General features: G+C 43.3%; 1 protein-coding gene across 2 annotated transcripts; it reads right to left on the bottom strand.

The window, feature by feature from the left end:
• Positions 1-1,781: 1,781 nt before the first annotated feature.
• On the bottom strand, positions 1,782-15,827 carry coa1 (cytochrome C oxidase assembly factor 1). 2 transcript variants are annotated; one of them, XM_080861162.1, is made up of 5 exons: positions 15,704-15,827; positions 11,116-11,223; positions 3,371-3,522; positions 3,021-3,097; positions 1,782-2,161 (listed from the first exon to the last, which is right to left on the bottom strand). In XM_080861162.1, the coding sequence occupies exons 2-5, from the start codon at positions 11,207-11,209 to the stop codon at positions 2,029-2,031; spliced, it is 456 nt and encodes a 151-aa protein (XP_080717288.1). In that variant the 5' UTR covers positions 11,210-11,223; positions 15,704-15,827; the 3' UTR covers positions 1,782-2,028. The 2 variants fall into 2 exon arrangements, with proteins under 2 accessions (XP_080717288.1, XP_080717287.1); XM_080861161.1 differs by lacking the exon at positions 15,704-15,827 and adding an exon at positions 11,330-11,369.
• Between the last annotated feature and the right edge of the window lie 872 nt (positions 15,828-16,699).

Genomic DNA, 16,699 nt, shown 5'->3' with positions numbered 1-16,699 from the left:
ACATCCTCATCATTGAAAGAGCGTCCACTGGCCTGTAGGTGTAGATAGACTGCAGAGTCCTGGCCTGACGAGGTGGCTCTTCTGTGTTGTAGCCAGAGGTTCTTTGGTTTCCCCGATGTATAAATCCTGGCCGTCCTCCTGCACTTACCAGCGTACACTATGATACTCTGTGTCGGGGACCCGATCCTTGGGGTGGACCCGTTTTTTGACACAGCGTGTTTTGTGGTTTAAAAGCTACCTGGATAATTGAGCATGCATCATGAGTACAGAGTCTACCAAAGAAGAGCCCTTCACAGATGAACTCCTCACCCCATCTCTGAGAGGACAGTCACCATTCAGAGAAAGCTCATTTCCTCCACTCGTATCTGTGATCTCATTCTTTTGGTCACTGCCCACAGCTCATGACCACAGGTTGCTTTTATGCTTGGCTTGCTTTTCACCGTGATGGACCGGCACAGTGGCTGCATCACCCATCCATCTATACATCTCCTGCTCCCCTCACTTGTGAAGAAGACCCCAAGATACTTAAACTCCTCCACCTGGGGCAGCCACTCCACCTGTTTCCGGCCTCAGACTTGGAAGTGCTGATTCTCATTCCTGCCGCCTCACACAAACTGTCCCAGTGCAAGCTGGACATAAAAGTAGAGTTTTCATGTTGTCATATACATCTGCTATAGAATGCTAATATATAATGAGATGTGTGTAATAAGCTGAAGGGGTTACATGAAGAGGATGTGGGATGTATGGAATCTTTGAAGCATCTACACTAAAGTCGAAACAACTCGTCGTTCAACTCCGAACAGAGATGAGGTACAACACACACTCAACAGCAAGAGGAAGCCAGGATGTCAGATCATCGTGTCATTTAATTTTAAATATAGAAACAGACCAACTTGTCATTAAACTGAACCCAAATGTGTTTTCCAGACCTGAAATTTTAATATGAAGTTATGAACTTTGTTCTTTTTAATATATTGTTTTCAAACTGTCTTGTCAGTAAGCTTTTGCAGCCAGAGCTCGATAAATGCTCTACAGGCTCCTCTTGTTCCCAGGTTTCTTTTGTCTCTTTATGTATTCATTTCTATTAGAGTTATTTCAGCTGTTATAGTTTAAGTGCAGTATGACAATGTCTAAGCTGACAGGCAGGAAAAAAGGAGGAACTGCTGCACCTGCACGAAGCAACACAGGAAGAACAGAAAAGCGTATTTGGTGATGTTCATGGACTCTAGACTGCATCCAAGTATTAAACAACAGTTTCTTTACTTAAAACGAATCGGTTCTTTTGTCTGTACTTGAATCACATGCTGGTTGAAGTAAAATCCACTGCGGTGCTGTGCAGAGACAAAATTACAAAAACTGCGTCACTGTCCTAAAATGTAATGATCTGAGTGCACAAGTCCAACCATCTCCATAAAACATTGTCTGAAAATCTTTGTGACAGTAGGAAAAGTGTTATGACCAAATGATAGTGCATCCACACGCACACATAGCTTCAAGTGTTGCTATTTTGGAAATTTGTTAAATGTTGACTGAGACCGAGAGCAAAAATAACAGGATAAAAAGCTGAAGAGAAACCACAGAAAGCCGAGCATGGCAAACATGCCTTCTTTATATCGGTGGTTGTGCGTTCGCTCTACATCTGCACAGGAAGCAGAAGCTTACGGTAAAAGTGAAACCACAGCTTTACGTCCTGTTTTATGAATATCAGACCGTTTCCCCTGAACACATACAGACACACACATCTGCAAGTCTGTGTGAAAGTCAATTATGTTAGAAACTAATACATTTGTAACATTTATTGATTGGTGCATATTTGTACATTTCTCATGATTTGTGACAGAGGCAGCAGTGAGTGCACAAGTCCACTCAGCTCTGACAGTCTGCAGCAGTCTGCGGCACTGACAGAGCTTTTCTTCTTGATGGTTCCCTTAAAAGAAGACCATACAATGAATGTGGAGTAAATATAGCTCAAAACATCTTCAGCGCCTGCTTCTTCTAGCAGGCATAGTTGTTTGTTCATAAAGCTGGTCAGTGCCAGCGGCCCACGTCTACCCCGTCTGCGTGCCCTGCTGCGTGGCTTTGTGCTGTAGTTGATGGAGGATTCAGCAGGTCAATGGCATTTCCTTCCCTGAGCTTTAGAACTGCTTGCTTCAGATTCCACCTGCAAGGAGTAACGAACGCGTGTGAGCGACCATCAAGCTTTCACATCAGTCCCTATGGTTAGCGTTCACATCCTGCTTCATTTGTTTTTGACGGCGGTTAAAACAATTATGGACAGTTTCACAGCAGTCATCATACAGTGTGCTGAAGAGTGTTCGGCTGCAAATACGATTCAAGGCCTAGAAACCCGTAGATGTTGTTTCAGCTTTGTTGTTATTTGTGTGGATGTGTGTTTGTGTGGTTTTTAGTGTTAAAGTTGAAGCCACGCCTGAGACTACTAACACGGTAAAGGGTTGTTAGTCAGTTACAAAGTGAATATAAACTATTCACTGAATGTACCCAAAACACATTACATAAGATTTCTATCAGGACGCACAGCCCTGAAACACACACGGTCTTTACAATATAAAGTGTCCTAAAATGACTAAAAAATGACTACTGTCAATGTGTCAGCTCAACACAACACTCTACAATAAAGCATGTGAAGTGTTACATTATTCTGTGATATTTTCAAAAATAATGATTTTTGCTTTTCTCCATTAGTTATTCATTAATCGAAAATGTAAATACAACTCAAATATCAACGGCACTATATGCATGATATACCACACACACACACACACACACACACACACACACACACACACACACACGTCCTGGTTATGCACTAACACACACACACTAAAATGTAATATGCTGATGACGAATGGCAGCGTCTGCATGTCAGTCATGTTGATGTCAGCCTAACTCTGCTCACCTACTGAGCTAAACTGGCGCCCGTCAGTCACATCACTATGTCAAAATAAACTGAATACAAATTCAGCAGCAGCAGCAGTTCAGTTGTGGCACAACTGTCTCACCTGTTTGTGTTGGGATCCCTCAGTGAAGACGCACACAGATAGCCTCCGGATTTAATCCCTGTCACAGGAATCTTTATCTGCAAAGCAATTTACACTCAGTACTCAATACATTCAGAGTTCTTTGCAATAGGATTGAGTTTGTGATTTACATTTGCTCACTATGTGGATTCTACACCAATTTTCTATACATCTAAATACTTTTAAAAAGCTACTTGTAAGCAAATACTTTAATTATACGCAGAAGGAAAACCAGTTTAGCTGCACATGCAAAACTAGAAAAGAAAGAAGTCAGGGATGACAGCATCGGTTGTCTGTGTTATTGGCACACTTGCCCTCCTAAAGGACAGTACCTGTGCAGTGTGCTTATCTACACGGTTGTATCTGTCAGTCAGATGGATGTTGTGGACCTTTAAAGGTGGCGCCCCCAGGCTTTCCATGGCAACTGGACATGCCTCCAACTCCTGCAAAGCCAGCCTGTGGTAGTCTGACGCAGCAAAGTTCTCTAAGTAGACAGCAGACAGAATGATATATGTGAGTGAACAAAAACAGGAAAGCTAGAAAATAATACAACATTTTAAAGTATGAATGGAAACAGTTACTCTTTTTACTCAAAACTTAAAGTTAAAATAAGCTTTCACAGAACACAAACCAAGAGTTTAGTTTTTAAAAAGGTTCATATGGAGTGAATTTGGCAGGGATGTGATAGGACGAGGAGACAGTTATTCCCTTTTATTCAGAACATAAGCGTCACACTTCTATACTTGTATAGACGTTAGCTGGTTAGAGAATTTTGAGGATGTCTGTTCCAGTTTTAGTGAAAGCAATGCTAAACTGGTGGCCAGCGTTAATGACCTGGAAAGCCGACAGAACATGCAGGTCTGGTGGAATCCATCGAAGGTGAGTGCAGAGCCCATCGCTCACCTGTTGCTAAGCCAAACTTAGCTCAGAGACCATGGCCTGTAATCATTCGCCTTTATCGCTATCAGATAAAGGACCTTCTGATCCGCGAGGCTCGGCGGGGAGGGAAGTTGCAATAACATTACCAGCAGAGAGAAGGGATGGCTTTGCTCAGCCGCTGACGTGAGGGATTATGTGGACAACCTATCCACTGTATTTGTATCATCCTGAGCATCCATGTTATGTTATTAACTACCGCAGTCACGTTATCCTTTGCTGCAGTATGCAGGAGGCTAGATGATACCTGGCTGCTATGGTTACGGGAAGACTGTTCAGCAGTGGTTTTAAGTATTTGCTCATGTCAGCACTCTGCATACTTGTATACCGTAATTGTCGGGCTATAAGCCGCTACTTTTTGCACAAGCTTTGAACCCTGCGGCTTTTAGTCAGGTGCGGCTTTTCTATGGATTGTCCATGATTGTTGTCATATCGTAAGAGGATTTGTTTTGTTTGTTCCGCTGTTGTACGGCACTACGTTGCCTGGCGGAAGGATCGGGGTTCAAGAGTGGTATGTTAGTCACATGTCCGTCCGCCAGGCAACGTAGTGCCGTACGAAGTAGCGCGAAAAACAAACTTCAAAGTAGCGCTACGCATTCAGCGGGAGGCGTGGATGATGAGCGGCGATAAACTTGCGAAAAGCAAGTTATGCCCAACTCCACCGGTGGATTCTGACAGCGTGGAAAAGTGTGAAAACATCCACGATCACTAACGGATTTCTAAGGGCTGGACTGCTGCATGATGGAGAGGAGGACACCGCCACGGCCCTTCTGAGGGTGTTCGACTCTGACAACGAGGATTTCTTTGGTTTTGAAAGTGACAACGAAGGAGAGAAGAAGAGTGGATGACGAAGCCATCCTGAGCCTGTTCGTATCCGACACTGGAGAAGAGGACTTTGGTGGTTTTAGAGCGCAGGAAGAAGAGAAAGATGGTGAATGACTGACTTTTCTTCTTGTTAAAGCCGTGTCGCTGCACCTGAGCCTAAAAGGTAGTCCGAATCTATTGTTCTGGTGTGCTGCAGGTTACTGTTATGTACTACATGTGCAAATATGTACCCATAACTTGTTTTTCAAAATATTAATAAAAGGGGTGTGTCTCCAAACAGCCATCTCTTTCCTGACAATTCCCTTTGTGCATATTCTCTTACATATGATAAGTCAACATTGAAACACCTGCGGCTTTTGGTCAGGTGCGGCTAATGTATGTACAAAACAGGATTTTCCCCTGATTTTAGCTTGTGCGGCTAATATTCAGGTGCGCTTTGTAGTCCGGGAAATACGGTACATACATGCACGTATTGGTGCCGCTTTTATTTTACTTTTTTCTTTCTCACTTTTCAACATTCTGTGTATCTGGTAAGATGTTCTGTTCTGATGTGGTTGAAGGCACAGCCATATCTGACCAGAAGCTTAAAGGTTTAATTACGAATCTATTCTACAGAATTTTTGTTTTCTCTTTTTGAATAAGGTAGGAAGTGTTTTGGTGAGCTCGCTGCTTTTCCTTTTGGCAGCCGTCATCAGCTGGGGAAAAAGTAGTGGGGGTGGTTATGGAGTAGTGAGTATGGAGGGGTGGGAATGATCTGATTCTAATAGTAACGTTTTAGGAGGCACAGTGGCCTCGGTTGTGTTGGTTTCATTTGTGTTTGCAGGACAACCTTACCCTATTGTACATGCATGGCTCTATCTGTGCACGAATCTCTGTCGAGGTTGGGTAGTGCTGTAGACTCGTTAGGTGGAATATTGAGGTGTAAACCACCCTGCTAAAAGGATGTTCTCACACATCAAACAGTGCAGGGCAGCGGTGGTTTGTTTTATATTGTTTTGTGTTATTTAAACAGGAAACACACATTTGCAGGTCGGATAGCACCCATCTCACTGGGGGAGGGGCAGCATTTTCACTCCACTCGTCAGGCCAAAGCCAGAGGTGTTTCAGTCGTTACGGATCCAGATGTGTGCTTTGAAAAACATGAGGTCATTTCTGATACGTTAAACTCTCGTGCCAATCATGAATCTTCCCGATGCCCCAAAATACGGAAAACATTAGTGATTTAATTAAACTCTTCTTGCAGACAAGAATTTTCTAAAATTCATGAAAAAACAAATCTGCTTTCCCCCAAACGAATACAACAAATGAGATATTTAGCCTGACGATTTAGGATACACTGAAAGACTTTCTGAGGGGGCAATTCATTTCTTATTCAGCAAACATGAGGAAAAAGGGAGTGACTTGAATTAGCTAACCAAATCAAAGAAATACTTCAGCTATATCCAAGGATAAAAAAAAAAAACACAATTATATAATAGACGGTAATGCTGCAGACTATGTTTGACATCCTTTCAACACTCAGTTTAATGTCAGCTTCTAAAGTGTAAGAGTTTGTTCTATATGCACAGACAGAGCTGACAGGATGCTATCCAACAGCTGAAGGGTATCCAGGCAAAACTGCATATTCCCAAAAACAGAACGACCAATGGTACCATCACCTCAGATCATGTTAGAGTAACAACACATCCAGGTCTCTCAATTCTCAACTTTATACCTCTGAGCTTCCACAGGAGAAAACTCTGATGGAGAACTTTTTAATTCTTTGAATATCCCACGCTCTCTCCGAAATGTAACCTATAAAAAGGAACCTATAAAACAGGCGGAAGTTAAGATTTCATCAGTCTGGAAAGTCTCCGGGCCAAGATGGATTTCCTGATTTTTTTTTAAAGCATTCTCAGTATTGTTTTCACCTCAACTGTGTGTAGCATTGCCATATTTAAAGGAGTCAGCCAAAGTCCCTTCATCGTTCTATGAAGCATGTATGACTGTTGTTCTAAAGAAAGGTAAAGATCCACTCGAATGCTCATCTTACAGGTCAGTCTCCTTACTCACTGACCAAAGTTTTAGTGCATAGGCTGGAAATCGTTTTACCATCAATCGCATCTGAAGATCAAACCAGCTTTATTAAAAACCAGTATCTGTCATCCGTTTGATATATTATATTCTCCTCGCACGGAGACTCCAGACTGTATCTGCTCCCTGGATACAAAGAAGGCGTTTGATTGTGTGGAGTGCGAGTATCTATTCTCAAGCTTGGGAAAATTCAAGTTTGGACCCAAATTTAATTTTTGGATAAAATTGCCCTAAACCCTCAATCCTTTCAAACTCCCAGCAGTCACAGCTGTTTAACCTCCAAACCCAGCAAGGGTGTCCCCTCAAGTCCGTTACTCTTTGATGTGGATATAGAGCCACTGGCCATGCTACGAGGCTGAGCAGATGTCTCTGGGAAGTGGAGGAGAGGAGTCATGCATAAAGTATCCCTGTATGTAGAGGATCACCTGGTCTTCTTGTCATGTGAATCTATACATCCTATTTTCTACATTTTTACTCCGTATGTTTGCAGGATGCAAAGTGAACTGAATACACCGTAAACACTGCAACACTTCCACGCCTTTTTCATTTTATTTTTTTACACATGGAGGGGCAAACACCCTTGAGTGAAAAACTCTGGTCTCCACAAGTCTAAGCATAATTTCCAGTATTACTATTGGGCATCTAATATATGCTGGACCAGGTTTTGGTTTAATTTCCAATTCCTGTTAAAGACACATCTGTCTTGGCAATACTTGGATCTCCACTTTCCTTGGCCTCCATTAAGTCATTTGATAATCCAGTGGTGAGGCACACACTCAGATGAAAAAACACCGGTGAGACTGACTGTTCTCCTTTGAGTCCAGTCTCACCACATTATGTTTTTCAATCATCCTTAAGCGATTCTGTGTTTCAGGATTGGTGCAGTAGGTGCTTCGTATCTTTCATGAAACTCTCTGAAACATTCAATCTCCTGCACACAAATCTTCTCAGAGAGCTTCAGATCAGACACTTTGTTCAATCTCAGATGTCCTACTTCCAGAGGCTTGAAGATGGCTGATATGTTCCTATATTTGTATCCATCTCAGAAAGGGTTAATATCTGTTATTTATGACACGCTGGGTGTTCCCCTCTTTATTTTTAATTTAAATTTTTTTTTACTATGCAAATGTCTGTCAATGTTCTGCTACTGGAAACTGGATTTTCCAGAGGAAGCTACCCGAGGGATTAATAAAGTTTTATCTAAGTTTTATCTTCTCTACTAAAAGATGTGAACAAAGCATTACAGACAATCCCTACTGCAACCATCTCCAAAACGAACCAGCTGATCTAGACCACAGCAGCAGCGACCGCTGAGGTGCTTGGCTACAAAACGAACAACCACAAAGAGCAGTGCCCCCGTATGTTAGCAGGGAGGGACGTTCTGGGGAAGCACTGAAAGTTGGCTAAGTGTGATCTCTAAGAGTCTGCCAAGCAAAGACTCACAGCCTTGGTCACCACTTGATAAGGTTTATCAGACAGAAGGCAAGAGAATAAACTGTACTCTTAGTGGCAGGGGAACAATATGAGAAAAGCCCCACCAAGGCTAGAGATGGAGAAGGGGAGAAGACACAACCTATAACAGCATTGTTCAGTGGCTAGTGGATGTGAGAGCAGACGGAGCAACAGGCTCCAGTAACCATCACAGTGCAGACATCCAGTAGGTCTCCAGTATGAAGAGTTGGACTGAAGCTGGGTAAATTAAGCTCTCTTCCCTTAAACAGCAGGTTAATTGTGCTGAGACCTTCTGTGATCCAACTTCTGTACCCACTTTCTCAAACAGATGGAAGCGGCAAATTTTTCCTGTCCTGTTTCTATTCATGTTTCTATTCATGTTTCTATTCATGTTTGTTCCAGGAATGGTCGATTAAATGCTGTCTGAGCATCCAAGCTCCATTGCAGGTGTTCTGTGTCTTGCTGCTATTGCACACGGCTACAATGGAGGACATCGAGGCAACGGTATAGCTGGCCCTATTCCAGGAAGTAGGCTCAGCTAAAACTCTGAATTTGTTAAGTCTGTGATAAGGGCTAAGTCAGTTACCAGGGCAACAGAGTCTGAAGTAAACATGCTGGCTGGCAGGTTTTCTTCATCAAGCAACTTCTCCCCACCTGCTGACACTCAGATTCATTCTCTCATTCATAGATTTGCTATCAAATCACGTAGCAGAGCAAGAGAAGTTTTTCCAATCAATGAAATCCCAGTTAATCGTTACTTTGCTATTTTTTGTACTTAACATGAACTCTTATTATAATTACATCACAGATCTATTAACTTTAATAAGCAGTCACACTGATGGAAAAACCTTTGGCCCAACTGGAACTGGGAAACGAGGTCTTGTCTGGGTTAATCTCACCGTCATTAAACTGTGGCTGAATTTCACTTTCTGGTCCTCCAGTTTAACAAAGCTAGTCCCATAAAAGTAGACCTATCAGACTGACCATGGCTCTCCAAGGTAATGAGGTAGTGCAGATACGAGTGGGCAGAGGTGACTACCTTCAGAGGGCTGCAGATACAACAGGGAAGATGCAAGTGCAAGGAAAAGGGCGAGGAGCAACACTGCACAGTAATAACAGGCCAGACAAGTGGGACTCAAAGCCAAGGTTTCAAACCACAGCGCAAGACAGAAGGCAGGAAGTGGAGGCAGGCGAACCAACGGTGCAAAGTAGTCCCTCTGAAGGCAGCAGCACGTTGTGCACCAACAAACGCTAAAGTGAGCAGAAAATAGAGAAAGGAAAGAACCAGAGTGGACACAGGCAATCAAGTCGCCGAGAGAAAGGGAAGTGACTGCAACTGCAAGATCTGGAGAACGACCTCAGCATCATTCTGAAGCATTCAGTGCATGGCCAGGTCGAAGCTAAGCTTAACTTCATGGACGACATGTGCGGAGAAGAAGGGTCGTCCAGGGCTGGAAGGAAAGAGGGAGACAGATCAAGCAAATGATGGTGAGGCTGGCAAGAAAAGCGATGAAGGGGCAGAGATCCAGCTCTGAAATTGCTACGATTCTCTTTGTTGATGTGGGAGGAGGGTTTGAGGTTGGCAATGAGAGGAAGCAATCCAAGTACTCGACCTGGCAGCTGAGTCTCGGGAGGCTGACTGAAATGCTGTAATATGCTCACTGGAAGTCAGGTATCAGGGCTTTGTTGGCTCCTCAACTTCACTCCTCCTCTGCAGTCTACGCTGCACGGGAGCAGCGCTGATGCCAGCCACCAGAAAACTGGCAGCAGAAGCATAAAGCCAGCATGTGGTTGTGATTACAGAGATCGCACAAGGTCTGGGGGCTAAACAACAGGGGATAAACATCCTTGGCTGGTGGTCCTCAGCTGATGCCACCCATAGATGTTTACTGTGGCTCCCCCAGGCAAAGGCCTTCAAGGGGCACCTGAGCTAAAGGGCATCATTAAAGGTTATCCTGCATCCTGCGTAGTGATGTGAGCTTTTAGCTGCTTTTTGAATGACAATGTGCTCAGATTGTGGAGTTTCTAGAAGAGGACACCACAACTGCAAAGTCGTGTTGTCAGCTGTCGAGGTAGAAGAGGGTCAGATATTAGAGCAAGAAGGGTTAGGCTTTATCATTCACTCACTGCACACATAACGTGCAAAATGTTTACAATTAGTAAAAGTACATTATCATGCACCTCTCTTTTATCATTTCTTTTAACCTCCTAGGACCTGCGTCCACATATGTGGACGTCACATTTTGGGTTATTTAGACCAAAATACTCAATTTTGCTCTATAAGGGCCTGATATCCACTTACGAGGACATTATCCTGCTACTGTTCTTTCAAAATTTTAAACAAATATCCTCATATGTGGCTCTTATTTTTCTTAAAAACAAAAAGATAAAAAAATAATCTGGTAATAGTTTGTTTTTACATTCATCAGGTCCCAATCAGCCCAAATATCAAAGAGATTAAAAATGCTGCTGTGGAAGAGTTCAGGTCTTAGGAGGTTAAACCCAACTTAAATTATGTTAAACCACCAAAACAGGTGATGACATTCAAACAGTAATTAGATCACCATGTTTTTGAACATGTGCAACAAACCACAGAGTGGTGCTAAATCCTGAAGCCAGCCCAGGTCAGCTGGAGCTGAAAACCTGAAGAATTCACTCTCAGGAGTGCAGCTGAAGTTAACGTCAAGTTGAATTTTTCTACACTCTCAAATGACACATTTCTGAGCGCAACAGTACATGATCGAAGCTGCTGAAATGAAAAGTTTCACTAACTGTAAGCTTTTGTACTCACTCTGTAGCAGGTAGTACATTGTGCCGATCCCTGCACCCGTCAGCACGGTGGTGAAGATGGTGAGCTGCTGCAGGTGACTGTTGGAAATCCTCATGCTTGCTTTCTTTCCTGAAAATAATGACGAGGATCTGGTCAGTATACAGAGAGCGTCTGTGTTTTAATAAGGAAGTATTCATGGTTTGCCATGAATTCTGTGGTAACTACAGGACACAACCTAAAAGCTTCTGAGAGGCTTCAGTCTTACACATTTCCAATTTTCTGAAAGAGAAAAAACACGTTTTGTCATTTTTAATAGCAAAACATATGGTGACCCCCTGACCCCCTCTCCTACACACATACAGTTGAACAAGTACTATTAATATCACCGCCTACATCCATGAGACAGCTCAGCTAATGATGGTAAAGGTTGCCAACACAGGCAAAGACACATACATGCACATTCTGTGAATGCATCCAAGTCTGGTTTCCCTTATTTTCAGTCATATGTATCCTGTGTTTATGGTGGCTGCTAAGATTGAACATGTCCAAACCTAGCACAGGTAATCCATATGAGCACAGCGATGTGTGCTTAGCCCCTCCTATATTCCCTGTTCATACACAACTGTGTGGCTAAACATGAGTCCAACACCATCATTAAGTTTGCGGATGACACAACCATCAAAGGCCTCATCACAGACAACGATGACTCTACTTCCTGAGGAGGCTGAGGACGTTTGGCATGAACGCCAACATCCCCTCAAACCTCTACAGGTGTGCGATCGAGAGCTTGCTGACGAGCTGCATCACAGTCTGGTACAAAGCTGCTGTGCCAGCAGCCGGAAATCACTCCGGAGGGTGAAAGCAGCAGAGCACATCACTGGCATGAGGCTTCCTGCCATTCGGGACATTTATCTCCAGCGATGCCTCCGTAAAGCACACAGCATCACCAAGGACCACAGCCACCCAGCACATCAGCTCTTCTCTTTGTTACCATCTGGCAGACGTTACAGGTTCTGTCTGCTCGGACTACAAGACTCAAAAACAGATTTTACCACCAAGTCGACACCTCAACCACAACACTTCACAGGATGCACACAGCTGTCCTGCAGTTTCTCAGGTACACAATACACTCTGCACTGGTCACCCCATTCTTATTTTTTTGTTAGTATTTAAATAAAAATAAAAACCCTTCCTCTTACTGACCCTTAACCCTTACTGTCCTGCTGAGTGACTGTCTTCTGCTCGTCAAATACATTTTGACCCTGTGCTAACGTGCACATGACAAATATAACTGAAGCTAATGAGCCAAAATGTTAGGCTCAGCCTGGCAGTTTTATATCAGCGCAAGTGGCTCCTCAGACTGAGGAAGAAATCAATGGCTGCACCTCTATAATAGGGAAGTTTAACTGCAGCTGAGAGTCTCTGTTTAGCTGACATGCAGAGGCCTTAGAGCAGGGGTGTCAAACTCAAACACACAGTGGGCCAAAATTCAAAACTGGAACAAAGTCGCGGGCTAACGTTAATATTTATTGAAATATATTTATTCCTCCAGATATAAGAATGAATCTTTTCTTATGGACTCAAACACGTTGTGCTGAAAAACTGAATATGGAACAAGCAAAGCTTAATACTAAACAATATATATATTAGCTGTATGATACCAGTAGGCCAGCTCTGATAATAACTTGGTATGGCTTCGCAGGCCAAATGTAATTAGGCTGCGGGCCAGAGTTTGACACCTATGCCTTAGAAGGTTCAACTCATCACGAGTTTTTCACAAGACAAACTATCTACATAAGAAACAAGTAAACAAGTATAGTTAAGTACACGGGGTTTTGAAAAGTAACACTTTTCTTTCTTAAATATCATTTTGCTTCTTGAGGAAGGGAAACCAGGAGAGGGCTGAGGTGTGCCGAATGAAAGAAAACTGGACTGACTGAGTGGTTTGTTTAAAAGTGACATTTTTGGTTCTGATTGTTGTCAGTATGTCAGCAGAGCAGGGAGATCTGCTGACATACTGATGATTTTTGTTAGAGAGACTTCTGGATGTTATTCAGGATGTCGCCATAGACAAAATTGAACATGCTCCTCTAAGATCCATGAAATGACATGTGGTGTGCCTCAAGGGTCGGTTCTAGGCCCTGTACTTTTTAATTTGTATATGTTGCCTCTCGGCAGTGTCATCAGGAGGCATGGAGTGAACGTCCACAGTTACGCTGATGACACGCAGCTGTACATCTCTGTGTCTCCTGATGACACCAGACCAATGGATGCCCTTTTTAACTGTGTCTTGGATATAAGATCTTGGATGGCAGAAAACTTTTTACAGCTTAACCAGGACAAAACTGAAGTTTTAATCGTCGGTCCTGAGGCTCAGAGAGAGAAACTCTTGTCTAAATTACAGGCATTTTCACTATGTCCTTCGCTACAAGTGAAAAACCTGGGTGTTATTTTTGACTCTGAGCTTGGTTTTATCCCACATATTAAACATGTAACCAAAATTGGATTTTATCATCTAAAAAATATAGCCAGAGTCCGCCCTATTCTCTCTCGGGCCAACACGGAGATGCTGATGCATGCTTTTATTACCAGTCGCATTGATTACTGTAATGCCCTGCTCTCTGGTCTTCCTAAGAAGAATATTTCACCTTTACAACTCTTGCAAAACTCGGCAGCTCGTGTGCTGACGAAGACCAGAGGGCGGGCCCACATTACACCGGTTTTAGAATCGCTGCACTGGCTCCCCGTGTGTTTCAGGATCGATTTTAAAGTTCTTTTATTGGTTTTTAAATGTCTTAATGGTCTTAGGCCTTCTTATCTCTCAGATCTGCTTTTACCATACGAACCCTCGCGGACCCTGAGGTCCTCTGGTACTGGCCTTTTGATTGTCCCTAAAGTCAGGACACATACTCACGGAGAGGCAGCTTTTCAGTGGTATGGTCCTCGTCTGTGGAACAGCCTGCCGGAGGAGCTCAGGGCCGCAGAGAACGTACATGTTTTTAAGAACAGGCTCAAGACCCACCTTTTTAATTTAGCTTTTACTTAGCGTTTATTTATTTTATGCTTATTTATTCTATCCTGTTATTCTATTATTAATTTAGGCTTTACCTAATATTTATTGATTTTATTCTTATTCATTTTTTAATCTTCTTACTCTATTTATATTTATATTTATATTGTATCCTGTTCTTATTTATTTTATCATTTTACCCTGTATATATCGTATTGCGTCATATCTCCAGTGTTTCCTCGGAGGGCGCTCTCTGCACCGGGGCTGTTATTGACCGTGGCTGCTGGGTCTCTGGGGTCCTCTCAGCCTGGTTGGGGGGCTCCTTTGCCTCCCTCCCGCTGTGTGCCCAGCCCGGAGGCTGCGGTCTGTGACCGGCTCCCGGTGCAGACGGCTCTCTGTTATAATGTTTCCTCACTTGGCTCATGCGAGCCCAGCCCAATTTTTACTCTTTAAGTGTGCGCGTGTGTGTGTGTGTGTGTGTGTGTGTGTGGGTGGGGGTGGGGGGATATATGTGTATTGAGAGTGTGGGGAGTGAGTTGGAGGGTGGGGTGGGCTGCTTTTAACTATGTAAAGCACTTTGTGCTACATTTTTTCTGTATGAAAAGTGCTTTATAAATAAAGATTGATTGATTGATTGATCGATCTAAACAGTTTCAATCTTATCAACATTGATGTTATTCCCCAGAGGGTCTGCAGATGGAAATTAGCCCAAGGCTATAATCTGGCATATTTACATTTGTTAACATGTTCATTAATATGTATTGCCCCTCTTTCTAAAAATAAATAAATAAATTCTGAGTGCAGAAGAGAGCTGTGGGATTTTAATATGACCGGTAACAGCTTCACTGTTGGTCTGGTGTTTTTGGAGAGACGCGCACGCCTTTGGCCTGCAAACATGTGTTGGACGTTACATGTTTGAGCAGACTGTATTAGTACATGTTGAGAGAGCTCATTGGTTTTACCTATTACAGGATGTTTCCTGTATTAAACCTTGTTAATGACACCGTCTTCATAGGCCACCGGTTGGGACTGAACCAGCTGATGCTAATTTGGAAGATTGCTTTGTAATTCCTGACAGGTTTGAGACGGTGTGGTGACTTTTCGCGCCTCCCTTTCTTCGCATGTTCAATACTTTTTCCCTGCGTCGTTTCTCGTTATTGCACAGAATCATCTGCGGTTTGATTTCGTTACATGTGTGGACTGAATGGGTTGCACCAGCATCTGGTCTATCACTGCCTACAGATAGCGTTAGCATTGCACTAACTCAGTGCATGAGTGAAACACGCAGCGCTGCAACAGGTCCTCCAATAATCCGTCAGAATGCAAAGAAAGTGGAAAGGAAAAGATCTAACAGCAGCACCGTCGTGGCTGCGCAGACTGTTGACCGTTGTTGAGAGCAGATAAGCACCGGTGTGAAGTGCACAAGGCAGGCAGACGTGTTCTGTGCATACTGGGTCCCAGCAAGAGTAATGCTGAAACACATGCAGCCGCAAACACCGCGCATTCGCTGCGTGTCAAGGTTGCTCACAATGATATTTAAACAGCTAAGGTGCATCCTTGGAGACAACTATAACACCACACGTCGACACAAACACTCACCTCGCGTTACGGTGGACCACTGTATTCTCTCCACATCCGGTAACGTCACAAAACCCGTAGCCAATCGGTTGTGGGTGCGCTTTATCAAACAGCCGGATGGGCCGGTTGTCGCTTGTTCACGCAGGGGGTGTTTATCGAAATATGATATTAGACCCTGTCGGGCGTGGTTCAGAAAGAAGCTGAAGCTGGAAGCCTTCCTCTACTGCAGTACTACACGGGACCTGTTTATGGTGGTCCATCAGCAGCACGTCTCACCACCATCATACATGCCCTGCATCACCCTCACATGTCACTCCCGACTTCTTCATAGTGATGTGATCGATACTGAAACATCGATTCCTCCCATACCAGTCATTTATGTTCTAGAAGCGATTCTCATATTAAAATATCGATATTTTAGTAATTTAGGGTAAATTACTATATCATTCTGATTCTCTACATTGGAAGGAACTACTTCCTCTCACGTCTTTCATAGTCATGTGTGAAACACGGCTGTATAAATGTGTGGCAGCCCCTGGTGTGCGCACTCACAACAATAGCTGAGCATAAACGGAGTCATATGTGGACGTATTTTACCTCCACAAACAGCAAAGACGTGGTTTGCGATACATGTGGCAAGACAGTGAGGTGTTGTGGCAACACCACTAACCTCATCAAGCACCTCAGAGTAAATCATATCACAGAATATGACGAGCGTATGTTGAGGTGAACTGAAGAGGAGGACAGGTGCTGCTAGGGCGAGACAGACGTCTCTCAGGGAGTCCTTTAGTGCTGCAGGCAGGCAAGGTGTTCAAATAGCACAACTTCAGGTTCTTATTTCTATATGTTAATTGTTTATTATTAAGTGATAAGAACAAGTAATCTGATGTCCTATAAGCATTATGAAGCTATAATTTGAGACACAATAAATAAAATAAGTTTTTGTACAAAGTATCGGTATCGGATCAGTATCGTCGATACCACCCTGATTTTTACTTGTATCGGATCGGACAGGAA

Source organism: Rhamphochromis sp. 'chilingali' (assembly GCF_963969265.1).
Source record: "Rhamphochromis sp. 'chilingali' genome assembly, chromosome: 16".
In the NCBI taxonomy this organism is placed as follows: Eukaryota; Metazoa; Chordata; class Actinopteri; order Cichliformes; family Cichlidae; genus Rhamphochromis; species Rhamphochromis sp. 'chilingali'.
This window is presented reverse-complemented; position numbering and strand designations above follow the sequence as displayed.